Source organism: Aquarana catesbeiana, linkage group LG07 (assembly GCF_042186555.1).
Source record: "Aquarana catesbeiana isolate 2022-GZ linkage group LG07, ASM4218655v1, whole genome shotgun sequence".
Lineage (NCBI taxonomy): Eukaryota > Metazoa > Chordata > Amphibia > Anura > Ranidae > Aquarana > Aquarana catesbeiana.
In genome coordinates, this window is record NC_133330.1 from 341,489,390 (window position 1) to 341,511,512 (window position 22,123).

A 22,123-nucleotide genomic window follows, 5' to 3' on the forward strand; every position below is an offset into this window, starting at 1 on the left:
AGTGAACTTGTGTCCATTTACACCCACCCAAAAAAAATAAAATTTTTATATATATGTATAATAAATCACCCCACCCCAGAAGGGGGATCCATCCCCTTCTGTCTGGGTGGATAGGACTGGAGGTTCCATAAAATACCTTGAGCCCAAATCAGTGGTCTCCAATTTGACACACACACACACACACACACACACCATTCCTCCAACCAATACTAAAGATTGGACATTGTCCACACTCCACTATTTCCAGGGCATTTCCTACTCCCAGCCACCTTAAAGTCAACAGTAAACTGGCCCTTTGGCCAGGGAACTTCCAACTTTCTAAACAAAGAGGGTTCTTCCACCTCAGTTCACTTACAATCTCCCCCCCCTGTTTGGAAGGGTGCCAATTCTAGGCAAGCCTCACAACTGCAGAAATCTGGACTTAAAGCCTACATCCTCAGGTTCTCACAGAACCTCAAGGTGATAATTTGAAGCCGTTCATGCCACAATTTTATTTGAGACCTCTCAGTCCATCTTGTTGGTATGGAACATGTACACTCTTCACCCCTCACGCTCCTGTAGAGCCAAGCAAGGAATTCCCCATCTTGGAAGGATAACAATGAGATGTGATAATAGATGGCAGTCTCCTACATGCCAAGAGATGGAATTTACAGGCAATGGGTGCAATATGGGGATTTGTCTGGCAATAGAATCTGTAGCATTTCTCAAGATTTAAAGTTCTAAAGTCAAACACTCCATGAGCAATAAAATCAAAAACAACTTTATTAAAAATAAAAAACTATTTACAAAAGCACACAGTGCCAACACAGTAGAACAAATGTCTGTACAGAGATCTTTATGGCATCACGGCCTGCGCTAGCCCAGCGAGGACCTCTGACCTCAGCTGAGGAATGGTGCTGATCTTCATCTGTTTGCTGCTGCCATACTTGTTCTTCACAGTCTGCAGGAAGAGAGATCACATTATCACCTTCATCTCAGAACCAGCATTGACCAAGACATGGAAACCCATCAAGTTAACACCGAGAATAATATGCAGAAATGTAATCTAACGTGGTGCACAATTCAGTTAACACCAATGGCTACATCTTCTCCTCCCCCCTCCTGTCCAGCATTTAGTAAGCTCACCATTTGCTTTGTGAGTCCTTTGTTCACCTTCACCACATTCTTGGCCATGTGCTGCATTATGGGAAGCAGAGAGTCTTCAGAATACATGGTGTAGTGTTGCAGCGTTGGAGTCTGGAAGAGATTTCTCTGTTCAGAGCGAAGCAGCAGAATGACCGATATTAGATTATGCATCAGGGGCCGATGCAGGTACTTACCCAGTCCCCAGCATTCAGGACCTTCATGGACAGGCAGGAAGCAGCAGCTGCAATCTGTGAGGGAGGATAATGCACCATCTCATAGTCAACCATGACCAGTTCTGTCAGATATTTGGCCAGACTGTGCTGCTCCGCTGTAACCTGGGGAGGAGAGGAACATGAACTGTCACCGAGGGAAAAACAGGTCTAACCAGAGCACACCCCTCCCCCGTCATATCATTTACATACACAGCAGGGGTAGGCAACATTTGAGAGATGAGATCTACCTGGCCAACATTAAACAGATCACTGAGGTGCAGACCCCCCCCCCCCCCCCCCCCAACCACTAAGGCCAATTAAGACACCTCTCCTACATGACCAAAAAAAAAAAAATATCTATATCTACTTTTTTGCTAGATTACTCAGAACCCCAATGAATGCCGTTGCAACTTTTAATCTTGCACGGTGATTTTTCAAACGTGCTTGAGAAAAAAAATTCATGCATTAATAGTAAAGTTAGCCCATTTTTTTTTTCATAATGTTATGCCAAGTAAATGGATACCCAACATGTCACACTTTAAAACTGCGCACTTGTAGAATGGCGCCAAATGGCACTTAAGAATCTCTATAAGCGACTCTTTAAAGTTTACAGGTTAGCTGTTTAGTTACAGATGTCTAGTTCTAGAATTATTGCTCTCGCTCCAACTTTTGCAGCAATACCTCACATGTGTGGTTTGAATGCCGTTTACATATATGGGTGTGACCTATGAATGAGTTTGCTTCTGCGAGTGCTTTAACAGCTGCTGCGGTTACACTGCGGCAGGTTCGCTCCCCTGTGTGAAACCACGTAGCTGTATGTCGGCTCGCGGGGTCTGGATAGCAGGCTCGTGCGCCCGCTGCATAGCAAGAGTGCTGATGCTTGCGATGACAGTCGGCCACGAGCGATTGTGACCAGGAGACACAGAACAGGGATGTGTAAACCCACACTTCCCTATTCTGACAGGAGTGACAGATCGTGTGTTCCCATTGGCTAGGAACCACGATATGTTACTTCCTGTAGTTAGCAGGGAACAGTTAACCCCTTCATTGCCCCCTAGTGTTAACCCCTTCACTGCCAGTGGCATTTTTACAGTAATAAATTTTTTTAATGCCAATGGTTCCAAAAATGTGTCAAAATTGTCCCGATGTGTCCACCATAAATGTCAAAAAAAATAACGAGGCGATCAAATACCACCAAAAGAAAGCTCTATTTGTGTGTGTGTGTGTGTGTGGGGGGGGGGGTCAATTTTGTTTAGGTACGTCGCACGACCGTGCAATTGTCAGTTAAAGCGACAGTGCTGAATTGCAAAAAACGCTCTGGTCAGGAAGGGGGTAAATTCTTCTGGGGCTAAAGTGATTAAGAAAAGTTTAGATGCTTTAAATTTTTGATCACTTTTTTCCTATTACAGGGCATAAAAACATTCCTTGGAATAGGACATGACCGGTCCTCTTTACTCTGAGATCTGGGGTCTACAAGTCCCCAGATCTTTCCTCTAGGCTGGGAAGCCTGAAATATAAAGAGGATTTGGACTTCCCAACTGAGGCGACGGCTTTTTTTTCCCCAAATGCAGAGATCAGGCGAGTTGTCAAAACACGCCCGTCCTCCGAAAGGTCATAGAGACTTCTGGGGAAGATCTAAGCCCAGATTGTCTATGGTCAACTTCCGGCGCTGGCCGATTTCTCCGGCTCAGCGATTGCACAGGCGAGCTGGTAGAAGCACTGGAGTGATGTCCCCTCCCACCGCTTGTAAGAACGAGCGATCGCATGAACAGCTGCTATGATTGTTCTTGCAGTGTAGGGGGATCGCCGGCTGTAAACGATTATCTGAACGATGCCTGTAACTGCACCCAGATACCACAAAGTCTGCGATGTCATGACAGTGTGTGGGCAGGAAGTGGTTACATTTCTTAGCAAGCCCCCCCCCCCCCACTAAGTCAAATGTCACTTTATAAACTTAGTTCATCGTGAAGATACATCTGTTACTGCAGGTCGATTTGACTAGTGTCAAGCCTGGCCATCTGCTGATTTCTGGCTGGCATAATTAGATGGTCAAGCAGCATTCAAAAAGGTCAGCAGGATGCATTACTGGGATATCAGGACTGCTGGGGTGTCAAGAGGGCAAGGTACTGGGGGGCAGCTGAGGCAAACTTACATCTCCTGGTGCCAGTGGGGATGACCACAGAAGAGCAAGAGCTCCAGAGAAGAACCTGCATGAGCAATTTGAGGCTTTCCCTGCAGCTGAGTGGATACAAGGGAGGCCTTCCTTGGCTACCTAGGATTAGGTGCACTGGAGCTTTGAGGTGAAGACTGGGCCGGCAACACTGGGACGTGTTCGCGAGGTACCCGTTGACAGGTAGCCAACCCCCAGTTTACAGTGTAGATGGCCATGCAGCAGAAGCAAAATATGGCTGCCAATTTAAAAAAGGTTTTAAAGTCATGTGAGGACACTGGAATGACTAGTTCTCAGACAACTGAACAAAAGCCAAATCCATCCTGCAATTTCCCATCTCCAATGGATGGACAGAGCAACCCAGAAAGCCCCATTACCTCGCCAATCTTGGACGCCCTTCGGAGGAAGTGCAGGGGGAGGGGCCGGCCCATGGCAAATTTCAGGGCACGAAGAATCTTCATCTCCATCTCTCTGATCTGGGCCTTGGTGTAGGTGTGATCCGTCACAAAGGTGAAGTCTCCGATCTCTGGAGGATACATCTCCTCATACTTAGCAGCAAGAAACATGGCTGACACGCCCACCAGCTGGAGCTGGTTCTTAGGAACTGGGTTATCCTGAGCAGAGGAAATTAAGGTAATTAGACACACGGAGGTTCCACATTGATCTTACACCCTCTGCCCCCCCCAACTGTCACCTTCCTCCCACCAGGTATCACCTCACCTGCAAGAACCGATCGATGATTCCAACTGTCATGAACATGGTTTCCTGCAGAAGGCGGAACTTCATCTGCACTTGAACCAGCCAGTCTATGAGAATTGCCCGCATGTTACCCGTCACCTCCTGGCCTTGGAGATAGTGCGGCCTCACCGCCATTGCTTCCTGGAGACAGAGGAGGAGAGCCGAGTCACATTTACCCATCAATAGAACCAATAAAATATTCCATCTACTCTCCTCCTTATGGCCATTCAAGCCTACAGACCCAGCTCACCTCCAGACTCCTCAGATAGCAGTAGATGTCCTTCACATATTCACTGCACAGCATGGGGTTCCCAGCATCATCGACATCCACATCCTTCACCTGGATGAGGACATCTGAGAAGGCCTGGCACAGCTCATCTGGATGGCAGCCTGATGTCTCCATGGGGCTGGGAGAGCTTGGGGCCTCTACCTGTGAGTTGAGAAGATTGTTAGGGGGTGACGGAATTCAATCTAAAGCCAGTTGGAGCGTTGGTGAGGACCTTACACTGCACCCCCACCAATGTCCCAAGCAAAGTACCCAAGTGCAAGTAGACATGAACCACCCCAAGTGTGTGAACACCTCAACAGCTGGGTGTCAAGCCACATCCCCACCATCATACCGGCACAGGCTGTGGCTTTATACAGACAGCTTCCTCCTTCGCTTTCTTTGGCTCCGGAATCTTCTCTGCTGGCTTCACTTTCTTTACAAGTTTCACAGCCAGTTTCTGTTCCTAGAAAAGAGGAGATTGTGGTGAGTCCTGCAGAAGATCCATCACCTCTCCCTGAGCCCAGCTTCACCCCCATCAGGAGATTCAACAATTCCTGAGGAACATGCACCCCTCCCCCCCAGCCTCCGACGTTACCTTCTTTAGGGGCATCTTGGTATCAGCTTTGTTCCCAATATCACCCAGGGCGGCACGGGGACGCAATCCTGGCTTAGCTGCCATCTTCCCAACAACTCCACTCTTCACATTGTTCTCTGCATTGGACAGCATGTTCTGTAGAGAGAGCGACCATCAGAGACACTACTAGAGGTGTACAAATTGTATAATGGAGTGCAATTACTCTATGTACCCCCCATGTGATCGGGAGGGAGCGGTCTACTTATTGTATAGTTGGGGTGGGGGTGTGGAGGAGAGAAGGTGTGCACATTATATGTCAATAGTGGGGGGAGGTGATTTCACCTCTATGGGGGATGGTGTATAGATTGTTCACAGGGGTGAGATTACTCCTCTATGGACCCCCCCCCCCCCCCATATGTGATCTGTAGGGGGGGTTACAGTATTTTCTAATCTATGACCTGTAGGTTCTAATCTATGGACCCCCATCCCCATGTGATCTATGGGGGAGGTGTAAATACCTTGTATATGGGGGATGATTTCTCCATCTATCCCTCAGATGTATTGGAGGGAAGGTGTACACGTTTTATATGGCAGAGCGATTGTTCCTCTGGATCCCCATGTGATATGTAGGGGGGGGGGGGGGAGAAGAGGTGTACACATTATATGTCTATACGGGGGAGGGGGGATTTCTCCACTATGGACACCCCATGTGATCTGTAGGGGGGAGATATACATTGTATGGGGGGTGTACATATACATGTCTATAGGGGGATGATTTCTCCTCCAACTAGCCCTCTGATGTATTGTTGGGGAATGTACATTATGTATATGGGGGTATACATTGTTCACAGGGGTGCAATTATGCCTCTATGGATCCCCCTTGTGATCTGTAGAGGGAGAAAGGTGTACACATGTCTATATTGGGGGGGGGCCAATTTCTCCTCCATGAGCACTCCATGTGATCTGTAGGAGGGAGGTGTACTGTATTTTCTAAACCAAGGACCCCCCCCCCCATGTGATCTACAGTGGAAGGTGTATACACACACACACACACTATATGGGGGTTAATTTCTCCATCATCTATCCCTCTGATGTAGTGGAGGGGGAGGTGTACACATTGTATATGAGGGAGTGATTGCTCCTCTGAATCCCCATTTGATATGTAGGGGGAGGGAGAAAAGGAGGCATACACATGTCTATATGGGGGGGCGATTTCTCCTCTATGGACACCCTATGTGATCTGTAGGGGGGAGAGATACATTGTATTGGGGGGGGGGACATAGACACTAGTGTGGGGGGGTGATTTCTCCTCCATGCACATCCCATGTGATCTGTAGGGGGGGGGGGAGAGAGATACACATTGTATAGTGGGGGGGAGGGGTGTACACATATATGTCTATATGGGGGGACAATTTCTCCTCTATGGACACCCCATGTGATCTATAGGGGGGAGGAAGAGAAGGTGTACACATCATATATGTCTATATGGGGGGGTGATTTCTCTATAGCCACACCATGTGATCTGTAGGGGAATACACAATAGGTGGGGGGGAGGGGTGCACACATGTCTATATTGGGGGGTAATTTCTCCTCCATCCCTCTGATGTATGGAGAGAAGGGGGGGGGGGGGAGATCTGTATATAGAGGACAAATAGTACATACAGAGGAAGATGTCTATAGAGAGATGATCAGGGTATATAGGAGGGGTGTGTATATACACAGGACAGGGGTATATAGGAGGAGAGGTATATACACAGGACAGGGGTATATAGGAGGAGAGGTATATACACAGGACAGGGGTATATAGGAGGGGTATATACACAGGATAGACGTATATAGGAGGATATACACATCACCGGCAGGCTGTGGCGGTCGGACTCACCCGGGTGATGCGGAGGGACATGGTTCCGGTATTGGTTCGGTGCCGGTTCGGTGCCGGTTCGGGTTCTGCTCGGTGTCTCTCGGCCGTTACGCTCCGGATCTCTGGCAATGTCTGGTCACCAGTTTCCGGTTCTCAGTTTAAGTCTCCCGGCGCCGGTTCCTATTGGTCAGTTCGGATTCCTCGGCGGCTTCTGATTGGCTATTTGCGACTAGCGGAATGCATTGCCCTGGAAACGGCGGCGGGGGGCGGGTTCACAGCGTCTAGACAACAGAGTCGTGCGTCCCCGTACTCGGAGCTCATAGCGCCCCCGGCGGCCGGCAGTGGCAGTACACAAATATCTCAGTGCCCCCGGCGGCTGACTGTGGAAGTACACTGAGATCTCAGCGCCCCCGGCGGCTGACTGTGGAAGTACACTGAGATCTCAGCGCCCCCGGCGGCTGACTGTGGAAGTACACTGAGATCTCAGCGCCCCCGGCGGCTGACTGTGGAAGTACACTGAGATCTCAGCGCCCCCGGCGGCTGACTGTGGAAGTACACTGAGATCTCAGCGCCCCCGGCGGCTGACTGTGGAAGTAAACTGAGAACTCAGCGCCCCCGGCGGACGGCAGTGGAAGCACACGCAGGAACAGGCTGGAAGCGGAACGTTTGTGTATCATGTGCTGTTTCCGGTCGGACCGGATGTGGCGGAAGGGGGAAATGGTGGCCGCCTTGGTGCAGATGAGCCTGGGGTTCCGGGGTTTTCTAGCAGTGAGGAGCCGGGCTGGAGGTCTGGGGCCCCTGGGGGGTCTGTGGGAACAGATGAGGGTCTTCTCCGTAGAAGAAAATCCTTTCTACAACAAATATCGGCGGAAGATCGAAGATCTGAGAAGGTGTGTGTGGGGTGGGGGGTGCAGTACATAGAATCCTCCACAAGGGGGCGCTATAGAAGTCTCCCAGTATAGAGATGAAGGAGAAAGTCACCTTAATATACAAATTATAATAAATTCTCACTTCATTGCTGGTAAAAAAAATCTGAATTTGTTATTTTTTGATGAGCGTCGCATCGGGGGAGGGTCTGCGGAGCGTTGCCCCCGGGAATGGGGGAGGGTCTGCAGAGCGTTGCCCCCGGGATCAGGGGAGGATCTGAGGAGCGTTGCCCTCGGGATCAGAGGGAGAGTCTGCAGAGCGTTGCCCCCGGGATCAGGGGAGAGTCTGCAGAGCGTTGCCCTCGGGATCAGAGGGAGAGTCTGCAGAGCGTTGCCCCCGGGAATGGGGGAGGGTCTGTAGAGCGTTGCCCCCGGGATCAGAGGGAGAGTCTGCAGAGCGTTGCCCCCGGGAATGGGGGAGGGTCTGTAGAGCGTTGCCCCCGGGATCAGAGGGAGAGTCTGCAGAGCGTTGCCCCCGGGAATGGGGGAGGGTCTGTAGAGCGTTGCTCCCGGGATCAGGGGAGGATCTGCGGAGAGTCGCACCCGGGATCAGGGGAGGATCTGCGGAGCGTCACCCCCAGGATCAGGGGAGGATCTGCAGAGCGTAGCACCTGGGATCAGGGGAGGATCTGCAGAGCGTAGCACCTGGGATCAGGGGAGGATCTGCGGAGAGTCGCACCCGGGATCAGGGGAGAGTCTGCAGAGCGTTGCCCCCGGGATCAGGGGAGAGTCTGCAGAGCGTCACCCCTAGGATCAGGGGAGGATCTGCGGGGAGTCGCACCCGAGATCAGGGGAGGATCTGTGGAGAGTCGCACATGGGATCAGGGGAGGATCTACGGAGCGTAGCACCTGGGATCAGGGGAGAGTCTGCAGAGCGTTGCCCCCGGGATCAGGGGAGAGTCTGCAGAGCGTTGCCTCCGGGATCAGGGGAGAGTCTGCAGAGCGTTGCCTCCGGGATCAGGGGAGAGTCTGCAGAGCGTTGCCTCCGGGATCAGGGGAGAGTCTGCAGAGCGTTGCCTCCGGGATCAGGGGAGAGTCTGCAGAGCGTTGCCTCCGGGATCAGGGGAGAGTCTGCAGAGCGTTGCACCTGGGATCAGGGGAGGATCTGCGGAGAGTCGCACCCGGGATCAGGGGAGAGTCTGCAGAGCGTTGCCCCCGGGATCAGGGGAGAGTCTGCAGAGCGTCACCCCTAGGATCAGGGGAGGATCTGCGGAGATTTGCACCCGAGATCAGGGGAGGATCTGTGGAGAGTCGCACATGGGATCAGGGGAGGATCTACGGAGCGTAGCACCTGGGATCAGGGGAGAGTCTGCAGAGCGTTGCCCCCGGGATCAGGGGAGAGTCTGCAGAGCGTTGCCTCCGGGATCAGGGGAGAGTCTGCAGAGCGTTGCCTCCGGGATCAGGGGAGAGTCTGCAGAGCGTTGCCTCCGGGATCAGGGGAGAGTCTGCAGAGCGTTGCCTCCGGGATCAGGGGAGAGTCTGCAGAGCGTTGCACCTGGGATCAGGGGAGGATCTGCGGAGAGTCGCACCCGGGATCAGGGGAGAGTCTGCAGAGCGTTGCCCCCGGGATCAGGGGAGAGTCTGCAGAGCGTCACCCCTAGGATCAGGGGAGGATCTGCGGAGATTTGCACCCGAGATCAGGGGAGGATCTGTGGAGAGTCGCACATGGGATCAGGGGAGGATCTACGGAGCGTAGCACCTGGGATCAGGGGAGAGTCTGCAGAGCGTTGCCCCCGGGATCAGGGGAGAGTCTGCAGAGCGTTGCCTCCGGGATCAGGGGAGAGTCTGCAGAGCGTTGCCTCCGGGATCAGGGGAGAGTCTGCAGAGCGTTGCCTCCGGGATCAGGGGAGAGTCTGCAGAGCGTTGCCTCCGGGATCAGGGGAGAGTCTGCAGAGCGTTGCCTCCGGGATCAGGGGAGAGTCTGCAGAGCGTTGCCCCTGGGATCAGAGGGAGAGTCTGCAGAGCGTTGCCCCCGGGAATGGGGGAGGGTCTGTAGAGCGTTGCTCCCGGGATCAGGGGAGGATCTGAGGAGAGTCGCCCTCAGGATCAGGGGAGGATCTGTGGAGCGTCGCCCCCGGGATCAGGGGAGGATCTGCGGAGCGTTGCCCCCGGGATCAGGGGAGAGTCTGTAAAGCGTTGCCCCCGGGATCAGGGGAGAGTCTGCAGAGTGTTGTTCCCGGGATCAGGGGAGAGTCTGTAAAGCATTGCCCCCAGGATCAGGGGAGAGTCTGCAGAGTGTTGTTCCCGGGATCAGGGAAGGATCTGTGAAGAGTCGCACACGGGATCAGGGGAGAGTCTGTAGAGCGTTGCCCCCGGGATCAGGGGAGAGTCTGTAGAGCGTTGCCCCCGGGATCAGGGGAGAGTCTGTAGAGCGTTGCCCCCGGGATCAGGGGAGAGTCTGTAGAGTGTTGCCCCCGGGATCAGGGGAGAGTCTGTAGAGCGTAGCCCCCGGGATCAGGGGAGAGTCTGTAGAGCGTTGCCCCCCGGGATCAGGGGAGAGTCTGCAGAGTGTTGTTCCCGGTATCAGGGGAGAGTCTGCAGAGCCTTGCTCCCGGGATCAGGGGAGGACTTGAGGAGCGTTGCCCCGGGATCAGCTGAGGATCTGCGGAGTGTCGCCCCCCGGGATCAGGGGAGGATCTGAGGAGCGTTGCCCCCGGGAATGGGGGAGGGTCTGCAGAGCGTTGCCCCCGGGATCAGGGGAGGATCTGCGGAGCGTAGCATCCAGGATCAGGGGAGGATCTGTGGAGAGTCGCACCCGGGATCGGGAGGATCTGCGGAGCGTAGCACCCAGGATCAGGGTAGGCACGGTGGAGTCCTCCAGCCTCCTTTGTTATGGGCAGGGTCCTCCAGCCTCCTTAGTTATGGGCGGAGTCATCCAGTCTCCTTAGTTATGGGCGGAGTCCTCCAGCCTCCTTTGTTATGGGCAGGGTCCTCCAGCCTCCTTAGTTATGGGCGGAGTCCTCCAGCCTCCTTAGTTATGGGCGGAGTCATCCAGTCTCCTTAGTTATGGGAGGAGTCCTCCAGCCTCCTTAGTTATGGGAGGAGTCCTCCAGCCTCCTTACTTATGGGCGGAGTCCCGGCACAACCAGAATGAGATGTTTGTTTCTCCTTTAGGTCGGACCCGGCTGTGTATGAGACTCGGATGGAGAAGAGGGCGGAGGCGACGTCGCGCCCCCTGGGCTCCTCCAAACAAGCTGAGTTTGCCCGCAGGGTGGAGAAGAGGGTGCGTCCTCCAATATCACCTCCCTAGATGGTGGCGGAAGTGTGAGTGTTTCTATGTAACAATCTGTCTGTCCTTCCCCCGCAGGTGGGATCACCCACAGGAAACTTCACAAGGAATAAGGTAAGTCATGTGACCGTCACTCCTCACCATATAAGATAATAACCCCACCCCCGTCATGTGATCATCACTAACCATATAATTACCCGCCCCCTCTCCCCCCTCCTCCCCGGTGGCTCCTCCCCACGGGCTGGCTCCTCCCTGTTGGCCCTGGCACACGGGTTGGCTCCTCCCTTGAGTTGCTTGTGCTCTCAACCAAACTGTCAAGCCCTCCAATGGCCAGCGTCACAGCTGATCACATGTGCAGCAGTTGGGACAAACCATTTCCACTGTGGGAGGGGGGGGGGGGTGTCACACTGGTCAGATGATCATTTATCCCAAAAGGAGAGAATCCGTTACAGCTGGAACTCATCAGACCAGCCATAGATCAGCAGGGCGTGGCCCGATTCCGATAAGGGCGTGGCCGGATTCTAAACCATTCACCTGCATTGTGTGATTGGAGGAATCTGTGAGTTGTTTTATAGTTTGGTTCTCTGAGTGATTGGAACAACACAACCCGGAGCTTCAGGGAGCTTCAAATGTCATATATTGTATAGGTGGGGGAGGGGTGGATGTGGGCAGGACAGGTATGGGTGGACAGAGGTGGGGGAGGGGTGGACAGGAATGGGGGACAGAGAAGGGGGGGTTGTAATATGACACCAGCAGAAGATTTGCAGATGGGGGTGGAGCACACTCCTCCTGTATGTTTTAGATATATCTTCATCCTAGGAACAGGAATGGTTAACTCCACCCACTGTGAGTACCACCCCCCCCCGACTGGAATGTAATGTCCCTCCCAGACTGGAATGTACCCCCCCCTAGACTGGAATGTACCCCCCCTAGACTGGAATGTATTGTCCCCCCCCAGACTGGAATGTACCCCCCCTAGACTGGAATGTACTGTCCCCTCCCCCCCCCCGGAATGGAATGTACTGTCCCCTCCCCCCCTGGAATGGAATATACTGCCCCCCCCCAGACTGGAATGTACTGTCCCTCCCCCTCGGAATGGAATGTACTGCCCCCCCCCCAGACTGGAATGTATTGTCCCCCCCAGACTGGAATGTATTGTCCCCCCCAGACTGGAATGTATTGTCCCCCCCAGACTGGAATGTATTGTCCCCCCCAGACTGGAATGTATTGTCCCCCCCGGCTGGAATGTACTGTCCCCCCCGACTGGAATGTATTGCCCCCCCCGACTGGAATGTACTGCTCCCCCCCCCCCCCCGAATGTATCCCACCCTCCGACTGGAATGTATTGTCCCCCCCCCAACTGAATAGAATGTACTGTCCCTCCCCAAGACTGGACTGTACCCCCCACCCCGACTGGAATGTACTGTCCCTCCCCCTCGGAATGGAATGTACTGCCCCCCCCCAGACTGGAATGTATTGTCCCCCCCAGACTGGAATGTATTGTCCCCCCCAGACTGGAATGTACCCCCCCAGACTGGAATGTATTGTCCCCCCCGGCTGGAATGTACTGTCCCCCCCGACTGGAATGTATTGCCCCCCCCGACTGGAATGTACTGCTCCCCCCCCCCCCCCCCCCGAATGTATCCCACCCTCCGACTGGAATGTATTGTCCCCCCCCCAACTGAATAGAATGTACTGTCCCTCCCCAAGACTGGACTGTACCCCCCACCCCGACTGGAATGTACTGTCCCTACCCCCCCCCAGGCTGGATGGAGTGTACTGCCCCAGATGTATTGATGTTGTATTTCCTTTGCAGACTCTGAACTCCATCCTGAATCTGGATCTGGTGAAAGAGAGAAGCGCTGAAGAGATAAATCAGGTGATCACACAAGGGGGGGAGGGGACACAAAGGGGGAGGAGTCTGCAGTCATATGTGTAAGGAGAGGACATGCAGGGGGAGGGGTCTATAGTCACATGGATATGGATGGGACATTCAGGAGGAGTGGCCTATTGTCACATGGATAAGGAGGGGGCCTATAATCAGATTAAGAAGGTGGGGACACACAGGGGGAGGAGTTTATAGTCACATGGAGAAGGGGGAAAGGGTCTATAGTCACATGGAGTAGGCAGGGACAGGCGGGGAGGGGTTTATAGTTGCATGAAGAAGGCGGGGACACAGGGGGAGGAGTCTACAGTCTCACGGAGAAGGTGAGGGAGGGGTCTATAGTCACATGGAGAAGGGGGAAGGGGTCTATAGTCACATGGAGAAGGGGGAAGGGGTCTATAGTCACATGGAGTAGGCAGGGACAGGCGGGGAGGGGTTTATAGTCACATGAAGAAGGCAGGGACACGGGAGGGAGGAGTCTGTAGTCATATGGGTGAGGAGAGGACATGCAGGAGGAGGGGGTCTATGGTCACATAAAAGAAGGCGGGGACATGCAGGGGGGAGGAGTCTCATTTTCATACGATTGTTTTGTCCTCAGATTTGGAAGGAGTTTTTCTCGGCGAAGGATGCGGTGTACGCCGTTATTCCGGTGAGTTCCGTCTTTTATTGGTGATCTTCTCCCCGAATACCGAAGTCTTAGTACATAGCAGAGCCCAGCACAGATCATGGATTTTAAATGATTGTAGGTGAGGGGAGATCCATTGATCCCCAATATATATATATATATATATGTGTACAGTGGAACCTCGGATTACGAGCATAATCCGTTCCAGGAGAATGCTCGTAATCCAAAGCCTTTCCGTGCATTTCCGAACGGCGCCGATCGGCTGTGATCGGCGACGTTTGGCGTCCCCCCACCTCAGGCCAAACGCGGTACTGCGCACCGCTTTGGCCTGAATCCTGCTCGTTTTGCGAGACAACACTCGCAAACCGAGTCACGATTTTTAAAAATACAGTGGTCGTATTGCGAAACGCTCGTTAACTGCGTTACTCGCAATCTGAGGTTCCACTGTGTATATAATATATATATATATATATATATATATATATATATATATATATATATATATATATATACATACACATACACGAGGTGTGACAGTTTAATTCCCGGATTGGTGGTGGTATAGTGCTATGTCAGCGTGTTCTGACATGTTGCACTCTCCGGGGGTCACAGACCGGTGGGCTCGGTCTGTACGGAGTAGAAGAAGAAATAACGTGTGTGTGTTGTGCTGTTGGCGGAAGATGAGTGACCGGAATTCGGAGTGTCGGAATAACATCAGAGTTTGTGTGAAGTGGGAGGGACTTTCTGTGTCAGAGTCAGTCCCTTGTTTGTGAATGGCAGAGGGGCGGGGAAATGTCCACTATGACATCAGAAGTGGGTGGGGATGGAAATGTGGAGAGATTGTGCACCCTCGTAGTGTGCGGATGAACCGAGAACCGTGCGGCAGATTCTGAGGATTTCCACAAAGAAGTCCTCGCATTTCTGAAGATTCGGAAATGAGAAGATCCCGAAATTAGATTATTACGGAAATCGAACATTTAAAAGAACGAAAATAAGAACACCCGAAAATGAGAAAATCTGGAGTAATAACTAAATAATAATAACTATTACTAACTAATAAATGATAGGTATTGGAATCTCCTTTGAAATTTGGCTATTAGTGAACGTAAAAAATTTATCCGAAATAATGTGAAAAAATAATTTACTGCTGCCTCCGCCGATGGGATCGCCACCAAAGTGGTGAAAGCTGAGTGTGAAAAAATTAAAAGTGTGGGTGTGGCGCTGTTTTAGTGAGAAACCTGATGTGCATATATAATCCTGTGGCATATATAATGACTCTATAATGCCTAGAAAACTATATATATATATATATATATATATATATATATATGTGAATCCGTATCTCAAAGGTAAATCACAAATCAAACAGGTGGGCGCAAATGTATGAAGTAAATAAAATAAACAAAAATGTGTTGACACAATTAACAATATTTCTATCATATACAAAAGTGGTGTGTTCCACTGTGATACCTGATGTCCATAGCATACGTTCATAAAACAATAAAAACAGTGAAAAGATGTGGGGGGCGGGGGACAAGGAGAGAGGGGGAGGGGAGACAAACAAGATATGTGACAAGTGCTGGTTAGAGCAATAATAAATAGTCCTTATAAAGTGCACAATAGTGCTATTCACTTGATTTTCTTGATAAACAAGTACGTTCAATGTGGTCCTCTAATGCTTATTTTCATTGGTGACAGTGATTTAAATCCCGTGCTCTAAATGTGCATTCACTCACCAGCTATATTCACCCCTGCAGGGGTATCGGGCAGTCACAGTCTATGCCACTGTGCAGCGGTTCCTGGCACTCTCGGGATCGGATTGGTGTATGACATAGAAGAGAAGGGATGTCCATAGCGTAAAGCCGTATAAAAAGTTTTTATTGTAAGAAATAACAGAGCGGTACTCACATACTAGTAGCTCATATAAAGCAAAGAAAGATCTCAGCTGAACCATCAAAAACGATCCTAGGGAGATGAAGATTTGGGCCACGCCCTACGCGTTTCGTCATTGGACGTCTACGGGAGCGTGACCCTTACAGAGTGTCCTGGCATGTAGAAAGAGGGTATATGCGACCTAATGATGGTGGTGTAAGCCCATCCAACTATTTTACAAAAGGATGGCAAGCGGTTATGTTAGGCATAAGAATGTTTTGTGGGCATATTAATTGAAGAAGCAGGCCGTGTTTTATTTTTTTATATTTATTATAATTATATTGTATATATTTACTTTTATTTACTTCATCAGGTTTCTCACTAAAACAGCGCCACACCCACACTTTTAATTTTTTCACACTCAGCTTTCCCCACTTTGGTGGCGAACGCATCTGTGGAGGCAGCAGTTTTAAACCTAGTTTTCATCTACCTCCATTGCGCGGGTTTATCACTGTTTTTCCATTATCTGAAATAAGGATTGCTGCATTTAAACGAATGGAATTTAACAAATTAATAATAATGATAAAAACTTTTATTATTATTGTTCATTAATAATTTGTTACATTCCATTCCGGTAAATGCAGCATTCATTATTTCGGATAAATTCGTATTCGTTACTTTCACTAACAGCCAAATTTCAAAGGAAATTCCAATACCTAGAATTTAATAGTTAATATTAGCTATTTTCAGATTTTGAATTTCTGAATTTTCAGATTTAGAATTTTAAAATTTACTAATTTTAGAATTTACGAATGTATTCAAAATAACGAATTTCAATCATAACGAATGACCCGAAAAAAAAAAAGAATAAAAAGAAAACAAACAATTTTGTTTGGCCAGTGCACATGTCTACTCCATGGGGTGTGTATGGGAGGGGCAGTGACACTCCATAGGGTGTGTATGGGAGGGGCAGTGACATTTCATAGGGTGTGTATGGGAGGGGCAGTGACACTCCATAGGGTGTGTATGGGAGAGGCAGTGACACTCCATAGGGTGTGTATGGGAGGGGCAGTGACACTCAATAGGGTGTGTATGGGAGGGGCAGTGACACTCCATAGGGTGTGTATGGGAGGGGCAGTGACACTCAATAGGGTGTGTATGGGAGGGGTAGTGACATTTCATAGGGTGTGTATGGGAGGGGCAGTGACACTCAATAGGGTGTGTATGGGAGGGGTAGTGACATTTCATAGGGTGTGTATGAGAGGGGCAGTGACATTTCATAGGGTGTGTATGGGAGGGGCAGTGACACTCCATAGGGTGTGTATGGGAGGGGCAGTGACACTCAATAGGGTGTGTATGGGAGGAGCAGTGACACTCCATAGGGTGTGTATGGGAGGGGCAGTGACACTCCATAGGGTGTGTATGGGAGGGGCAGTGACACTCAATAGGGTGTGTATGGGAGGGGCAGTGACACTCCATAGGGTGTGTATGGGAGGGGCAGTGACACTCAATAGGGTGTGTATGGGAGGGGCAGTGACACTCCATAGGGTGTGTATGGGAGGGGTAGTGACATTTCATAGGGTGTGTATGGGAGGGGCAGTGACACTCAATAGGGTGTGTATGGGAGGGGCAGTGACACTCCATAGGGTGTGTATGGGAGGGGCAGTGACACTCCATAGGGTGTGTATGGGAGGGGCAGTGACACTCCATAGGGTGTGTATGGGAGGGGCAGTGACACTCAATAGGATTTGTATGGGAGGGGCAGTGACACTCCATAGGGTGTGTATGGGAGGGGCAGTGACACTCAATAGGGTGTGTATGGGAGGGGCAGTGACACTCCATAGGGTGTGTATGGGAGGGGCAGTGACACTCCATAGGGTGTGTATGGGAGGGGCAGTGACACTCCATAGGATGTGTATGGGAAGGGCAGTGACACTCCATAGGATGTGTATGGGAGGGGCAGTGACACTCAATAGGGTGTGTATGGGAGGGGCAGTGACATTTCATAGGGTGTGTATGGGAGGGGCAGTGACACTCCATAGGGTGTGTATGGGAGGGGCAGTGACACTCAATAGGGTGTGTATGGGAGGGGCAGTGACACTCCATAGGGTGTGTATGGGAGGGGCAGTGACACTCCATAGGGTGTGTATGGGAGGGGCAGTGACACTCAATAGGGTGTGTATGGGAGGGGCAGTGACACTCCATAGGGTGTGTATGGGAGGGGCAGTGACACTCAATAGGGTGTGTATGGGAGGGGCAGTGACACTCCATGGGGTGTGTATGGGAGGGGCAGTGACACTCCATGGGGTGTGTATGGGAGGGGCAGTGACACTCCATAGGGTGTGTATGGGAGGGGCAGTGACACTCAATAGGGTGTGTATGGGAGGGGCAGTGACACTCCATAGGGTGTGTATGGGAGGGGCAGTGACACTCCATAGGGTGTGTATGGGAGGGGCAGTGACACTCCATAGGGTGTGTATGGGAGGGGCAGTGACACTCAATAGGATTTGTATGGGAGGGGCAGTGACACTCCATAGGGTGTGTATGGGAGGGGCAGTGACACTCCATAGGGTGTGTATGGGAGGGGCAGTGACATTTCATAGGGTGTGTATGGGAGGGGCAGTGACACTCAATAGGGTGTGTATGGGAGGGGTAGTGACATTTCATAGGGTGTGTATGGGAGGGGCAGTGACACTCCATAGGGTGTGTATGGGAGGGGCAGTGACACTCAATAGGGTGTGTATGGGAGGGGCAGTGACACTCCATAGGGTGTGTATGGGAGGGGCAGTGACACTCCATAGGGTGTGTATGGGAGGGGCAGTGACACTCCATAGGGTGTGTATGGGAGGGGCAGTGACACTCCATATGGTGTGTATGGGAGGGGTAGTGACATTTCATAGGGTGTGTATGGGAGGGGCAGTGACACTCCATGGGGTGTGTATGGGAGGGGCAGTGACACTCCATATGGTGTGTATGGGAGGGGCAGTGACACTCCATAGGGTGTGTATGGGAGGGGCCCCCTGTACTGCGTTGGCTGTAACTGAACGAATGCTGCATTTAAACGAGTTTGATGCTTCGTTCCTTCCATGATATTTCAGGAATGAGGAGGGAGTGCGCCGTGAAGTAGCCAATAGATGAAATAACGGGCTGAATGATTCCCCCATGCAGACATTCAATGATTGGAGGAATCCTCCTGCTGAGACCTTGTATTCTGACATCTCTTCCCACCATCACAACACACTGATCAGCATTGCAGGCTGCAGCCGGCAGCAGGAGGATCGGACAGGCTGGCTGCACTTCTGTACATACAAGGATAGAACGTCGGCCGGTCCCTGCTGAACCCTCTCAATATCGATCCTTGTATGGTCGGTCGGTTGTACAGAAGTCACACCTACCAATCAACTTCTGTGCACCCAGCCTGTTGGATTCTTCTGCTGCCGGCTTCAGCCTGCAATGCTGATCAGTGTGCTGTGATGGCGGGAAGTCTCCTCTGTCAGAATACGACGACTCAGCAGGAGGATTCCTCCATCCACATCGAATGTCTTTGTGGGGGGGGGAATCAGGTCCGTATTTTCATTGAGCAAAAAAAAAAAAAAAAAAAATGGACTCCTCCTATTGGTGTGTTAGTCTGTCCCATCCCAGCATCCTCCTCTGCACAACGTTGGCCAATAGTGTCAGTCCATGGACTCCATATCCGCCATCATTGTGTAGACCTTGGAGTCAGTATTTACTCTTAGATAAAACAGCTCCACCTTCAGGTGAGATTGAAGTACTGCAGTCTGTAAAGCGCCAGTCTAGAGAGATTCCCCTGGAAGCCTCATTTTCTCTGGTGGTCTCCTTCCTGCAGTGGAACTGCTTTGACCTCCTTTTTTTTTTTCTCCAGGGGGAAACCTTTGATGTGATCTGGACGAGGGCCCAGAGCTGCCCTGCGGTGAGTTGTCCTAATCTCTGAGGCCGTTCCGATGTTCTTTATACGAGTGACACCCCCATCCGTGGACTGCGACTCCCAGAGATTGATGTGATTGGCTCCTGTGTTCTTCGCCAACAATGGCTGACCTTCTGCCTTCTTTCACTTTTGTCTTCTCTCTTCTAGTTCCTGTATGCGGTGCCGCGGGCGGAGGGCTACGAGTTCTATGTGGGTCAGTGGTCAGGAACGGCGCTCCACTTCACCTCTCTGATCAATATCCAGGTGAGGTCATCCGTCCGGTAGGGGGAGGGGCAGGCACTGTGATCAACACAACCTGTGTGCACAGTCCGCTAAGGGTGACCTTTCTCCACTGTGCACCGTCATCTGATTGGACAACCCCTCCTCCCCACCAGACCTCCCACTGTGCACCGTCATGTGATTGGATGACCCCTCATCCCCACCAGACCTCCCACTGTGCACCGTCATGTGATTGGATGACCCCTCATCCCCACCAGACCTCCCACTGCACCGTCATCTGATTGGACAACCCCTCCTCCCCACCAGATCTCCCACTGTGCACCGTCATCTGATTGGACAACCCCTCATCCCCACCAGACCTCCCACTGTGCACCGTCATCTGATTGGACAACCCCTCATCCCCACCAGACCTCCCACTGTGCACCGTCATCTGATTGGACAACCCCTCATCCCCACCAGACCTCCCACTGTGCACCGTCATCTGATTGGACAACCCCTCATCCCCACCAGACCTCCCACTGTGCACCGTCATCTGATTGGACAACCCCTCCTCCCCACCAGATCTCCCACTGTGCACCATCATCTGATTGGACAACCCCTTATCACCACCAGACCTCCCACTGCACCGTCACCTGATGGGATGACCCCTTCACCCCCCCCCCCCCCCAACAGACATTACACTTTCACCTGATGGATGACCCCTCACCCATACCAGAGCTGCCATCTGATTGGACGACCCCATACCAGAGCTCTCGCTGTGCGCTGCCACCTGATTGGATGACCCCTCACCCCCCAACAGACATTCCTCTTTCACCTGATGGATGACCCCTCACCCATACCATAGATAATAATAGGGTGGTATGATGAGCAGTCATATAGATGATAATGGGGTAGTATGGTGGGCAGTCATATAGATAATAATGGGGTGGTATGGTGGGCAGTCATATAGATGATAATGGGGTAGTATGGTGGGAAGTCATATTATAGATAATAATGGGGTGGTATGGTGGGCAGTCATATAGATGATAATGGGGTAGTATGGTGGGAAGTCATATTATAGATAATAATGGGGTGGTATGGTGGGCAGTCATATAGATGATAATGGGGTAGTATGGTGGGAAGTCATATTATAGATAATAATGGGGTAGTATGGTGGGCAGTCATATTATAGATAATAATGGGGTGGTATGGTGGGCAGTCACATGCGGAATGATAATGGGTGTTCTCTCTCCGGTGCAGAGTGCGGGGGACGCGGCGCCCAGTCAGCTGATCTTCCATCATTACACCGACCTCCAGAAGGAGAAGGGAATGGTTCTGATGAACTCAGAAATGGACTCCACATTCCTGGTACGGTGGCGCCATGTGTAGAAATGTGGGCGTGGTCTGTCCCTTCACTGGTTGTCACAATATTTGAATGAGGGGATGTGGGTGTGGCCTGGATTGGAGATTTTCCTGTGTAGCTCCGCCTCCTGATGAAAGCCTTCAGTCGGGTATACAGAGTGTATAGAAAAGAATCAACCCCTGGGCCCCTCCCCATTCAAAATAATACTATTTTGTTGCTTTGCAGCCTGAAATCAAGACAGACACAGTTTTTGTTTTATCCAGCTGTATTTACTCTTATAACATCCAAGTGAAAGATATAACACGTCAGAAAACACAGAATCACTGAGTTAGAAAAAGGATTCCCCCCCCCCCCCCAAAATAGCGTGGTTTCAGTGAATCTATACCGGGTCTTTAAATAGTCTGAGTTGTCCGGATATGACGGTTGTCAGGCTCCGCCCCTCCCATCAGACCAGAGGTAACTGATGGTCGGTTTTCCTGCTGGTGGGCAATGACCCAGAGTCACAGACTCCTCCTATCATACATTGGGGTCACCTCTGTGATCTATATACTGGGGGGAGGGGGAAATGTTTGGCTCCGCCTCTATATTCCTGATCTGATGGTTTCTATTTGTTTCCTGCAGAGTGTTCCGGAGGCGCAATGTCTGGCCAATCAGGTGCAGCTTTTCTATGGAGGGGAGTGGTTTCATCTGGTGGAAAGCTTCAATCACACCCCCAACAACTTCAAGTACATGTCTGTGGTGTCAGCGCTGGAGCAGAGCGGCCTGGGGAGAGCGGCTCAATAACCTAAAGGGGAACCCCGCTCACCACCGAGGACAGACTGTGTGACTCCTCTGACAATCCTGTGTGACATTCATCAAATGAAATTTATTTTGGTATTTCTGATTCGTATTTCTTGTCCTTTCGAGGGATTAAATCCGTGTTCTGTGCTGCTTGCTGGAAATGTTTTACTACCTCGGGTGAGAGTTGTCTCTGGAGACAGCCGCAGTCTGTCCCCAGATGTTCTCTTCCCTCCCGCCTTTCTCTTCTGGAATCTCCTGAGAAATGTTTGTTGTGAGGGAACCTCCGTCTGATCTCAGAGACGACCAGAACCAGAAATATTCCCGGTCCCGGGACCCCCAAATCCCCAGAAA

At 51.4% G+C, this 22,123-nt stretch overlaps 2 protein-coding genes across 2 annotated transcripts; one reads left to right on the forward strand and one right to left on the reverse strand.

Moving 5' to 3' along the window:
* Nucleotides 1-744: 744 nt before the first annotated feature.
* On the reverse strand, nt 745-7,109 carry LOC141103879 (G2/mitotic-specific cyclin-B1-like). Its single transcript, XM_073593938.1, has 9 exons — nt 6,970-7,109; nt 5,109-5,243; nt 4,866-4,976; nt 4,496-4,675; nt 4,228-4,386; nt 3,885-4,121; nt 1,320-1,460; nt 1,126-1,236; nt 745-940 (listed from the first exon to the last, which is right to left on the reverse strand). Exons 1-9 carry the CDS (start codon nt 6,988-6,990, stop codon nt 836-838), a joined length of 1,200 nt encoding a protein of 399 aa, XP_073450039.1. The 5' UTR covers nt 6,991-7,109; the 3' UTR covers nt 745-835.
* A 502-nt stretch (nt 7,110-7,611) lies between these two features.
* ATPAF1 (ATP synthase mitochondrial F1 complex assembly factor 1) lies at nt 7,612-21,922 on the forward strand. Its single transcript, XM_073593939.1, has 9 exons — nt 7,612-7,838; nt 10,989-11,097; nt 11,182-11,217; nt 12,920-12,982; nt 13,587-13,637; nt 19,369-19,416; nt 19,579-19,674; nt 20,890-20,997; nt 21,614-21,922. The coding sequence occupies exons 1-9, from the start codon at nt 7,624-7,626 to the stop codon at nt 21,773-21,775; spliced, it is 888 nt and encodes a 295-aa protein (XP_073450040.1). The 5' UTR covers nt 7,612-7,623; the 3' UTR covers nt 21,776-21,922.
* The last annotated feature ends 201 nt before the right edge of the window (nt 21,923-22,123 follow it).

What these genes read in the sequence shown, in the direction of transcription:
- LOC141103879 (XM_073593938.1), bottom strand. Translation starts at nt 6,990, where the DNA reads ATGTCCCTCCGCATCACCCGG. An exon ending in TGTCCCTCCGCATCACCCGG is followed by an intron (nt 5,244 to 6,969) that starts GTGAGTCCGACC and finishes CTCTCTCTACAG; the next exon opens with AACATGCTGTCCAATGCAGA. An exon ending in GGGCGTCCAAGATTGGCGAG is followed by an intron (nt 1,461 to 3,884) that starts GTAATGGGGCTT and finishes TCTCCTCCCCAG; the next exon opens with GTTACAGCGGAGCAGCACAG.
- ATPAF1 (XM_073593939.1), top strand. Translation starts at nt 7,624, where the DNA reads ATGTGCTGTTTCCGGTCGGACCGGATGTGGCGGAAGGGGGAAATGGTG. An exon ending in GCGCTGAAGAGATAAATCAG is followed by an intron (nt 12,983 to 13,586) that starts GTGATCACACAA and finishes TTTTGTCCTCAG; the next exon opens with ATTTGGAAGGAGTTTTTCTC. An exon ending in AAATGGACTCCACATTCCTG is followed by an intron (nt 20,998 to 21,613) that starts GTACGGTGGCGC and finishes TGTTTCCTGCAG; the next exon opens with AGTGTTCCGGAGGCGCAATG.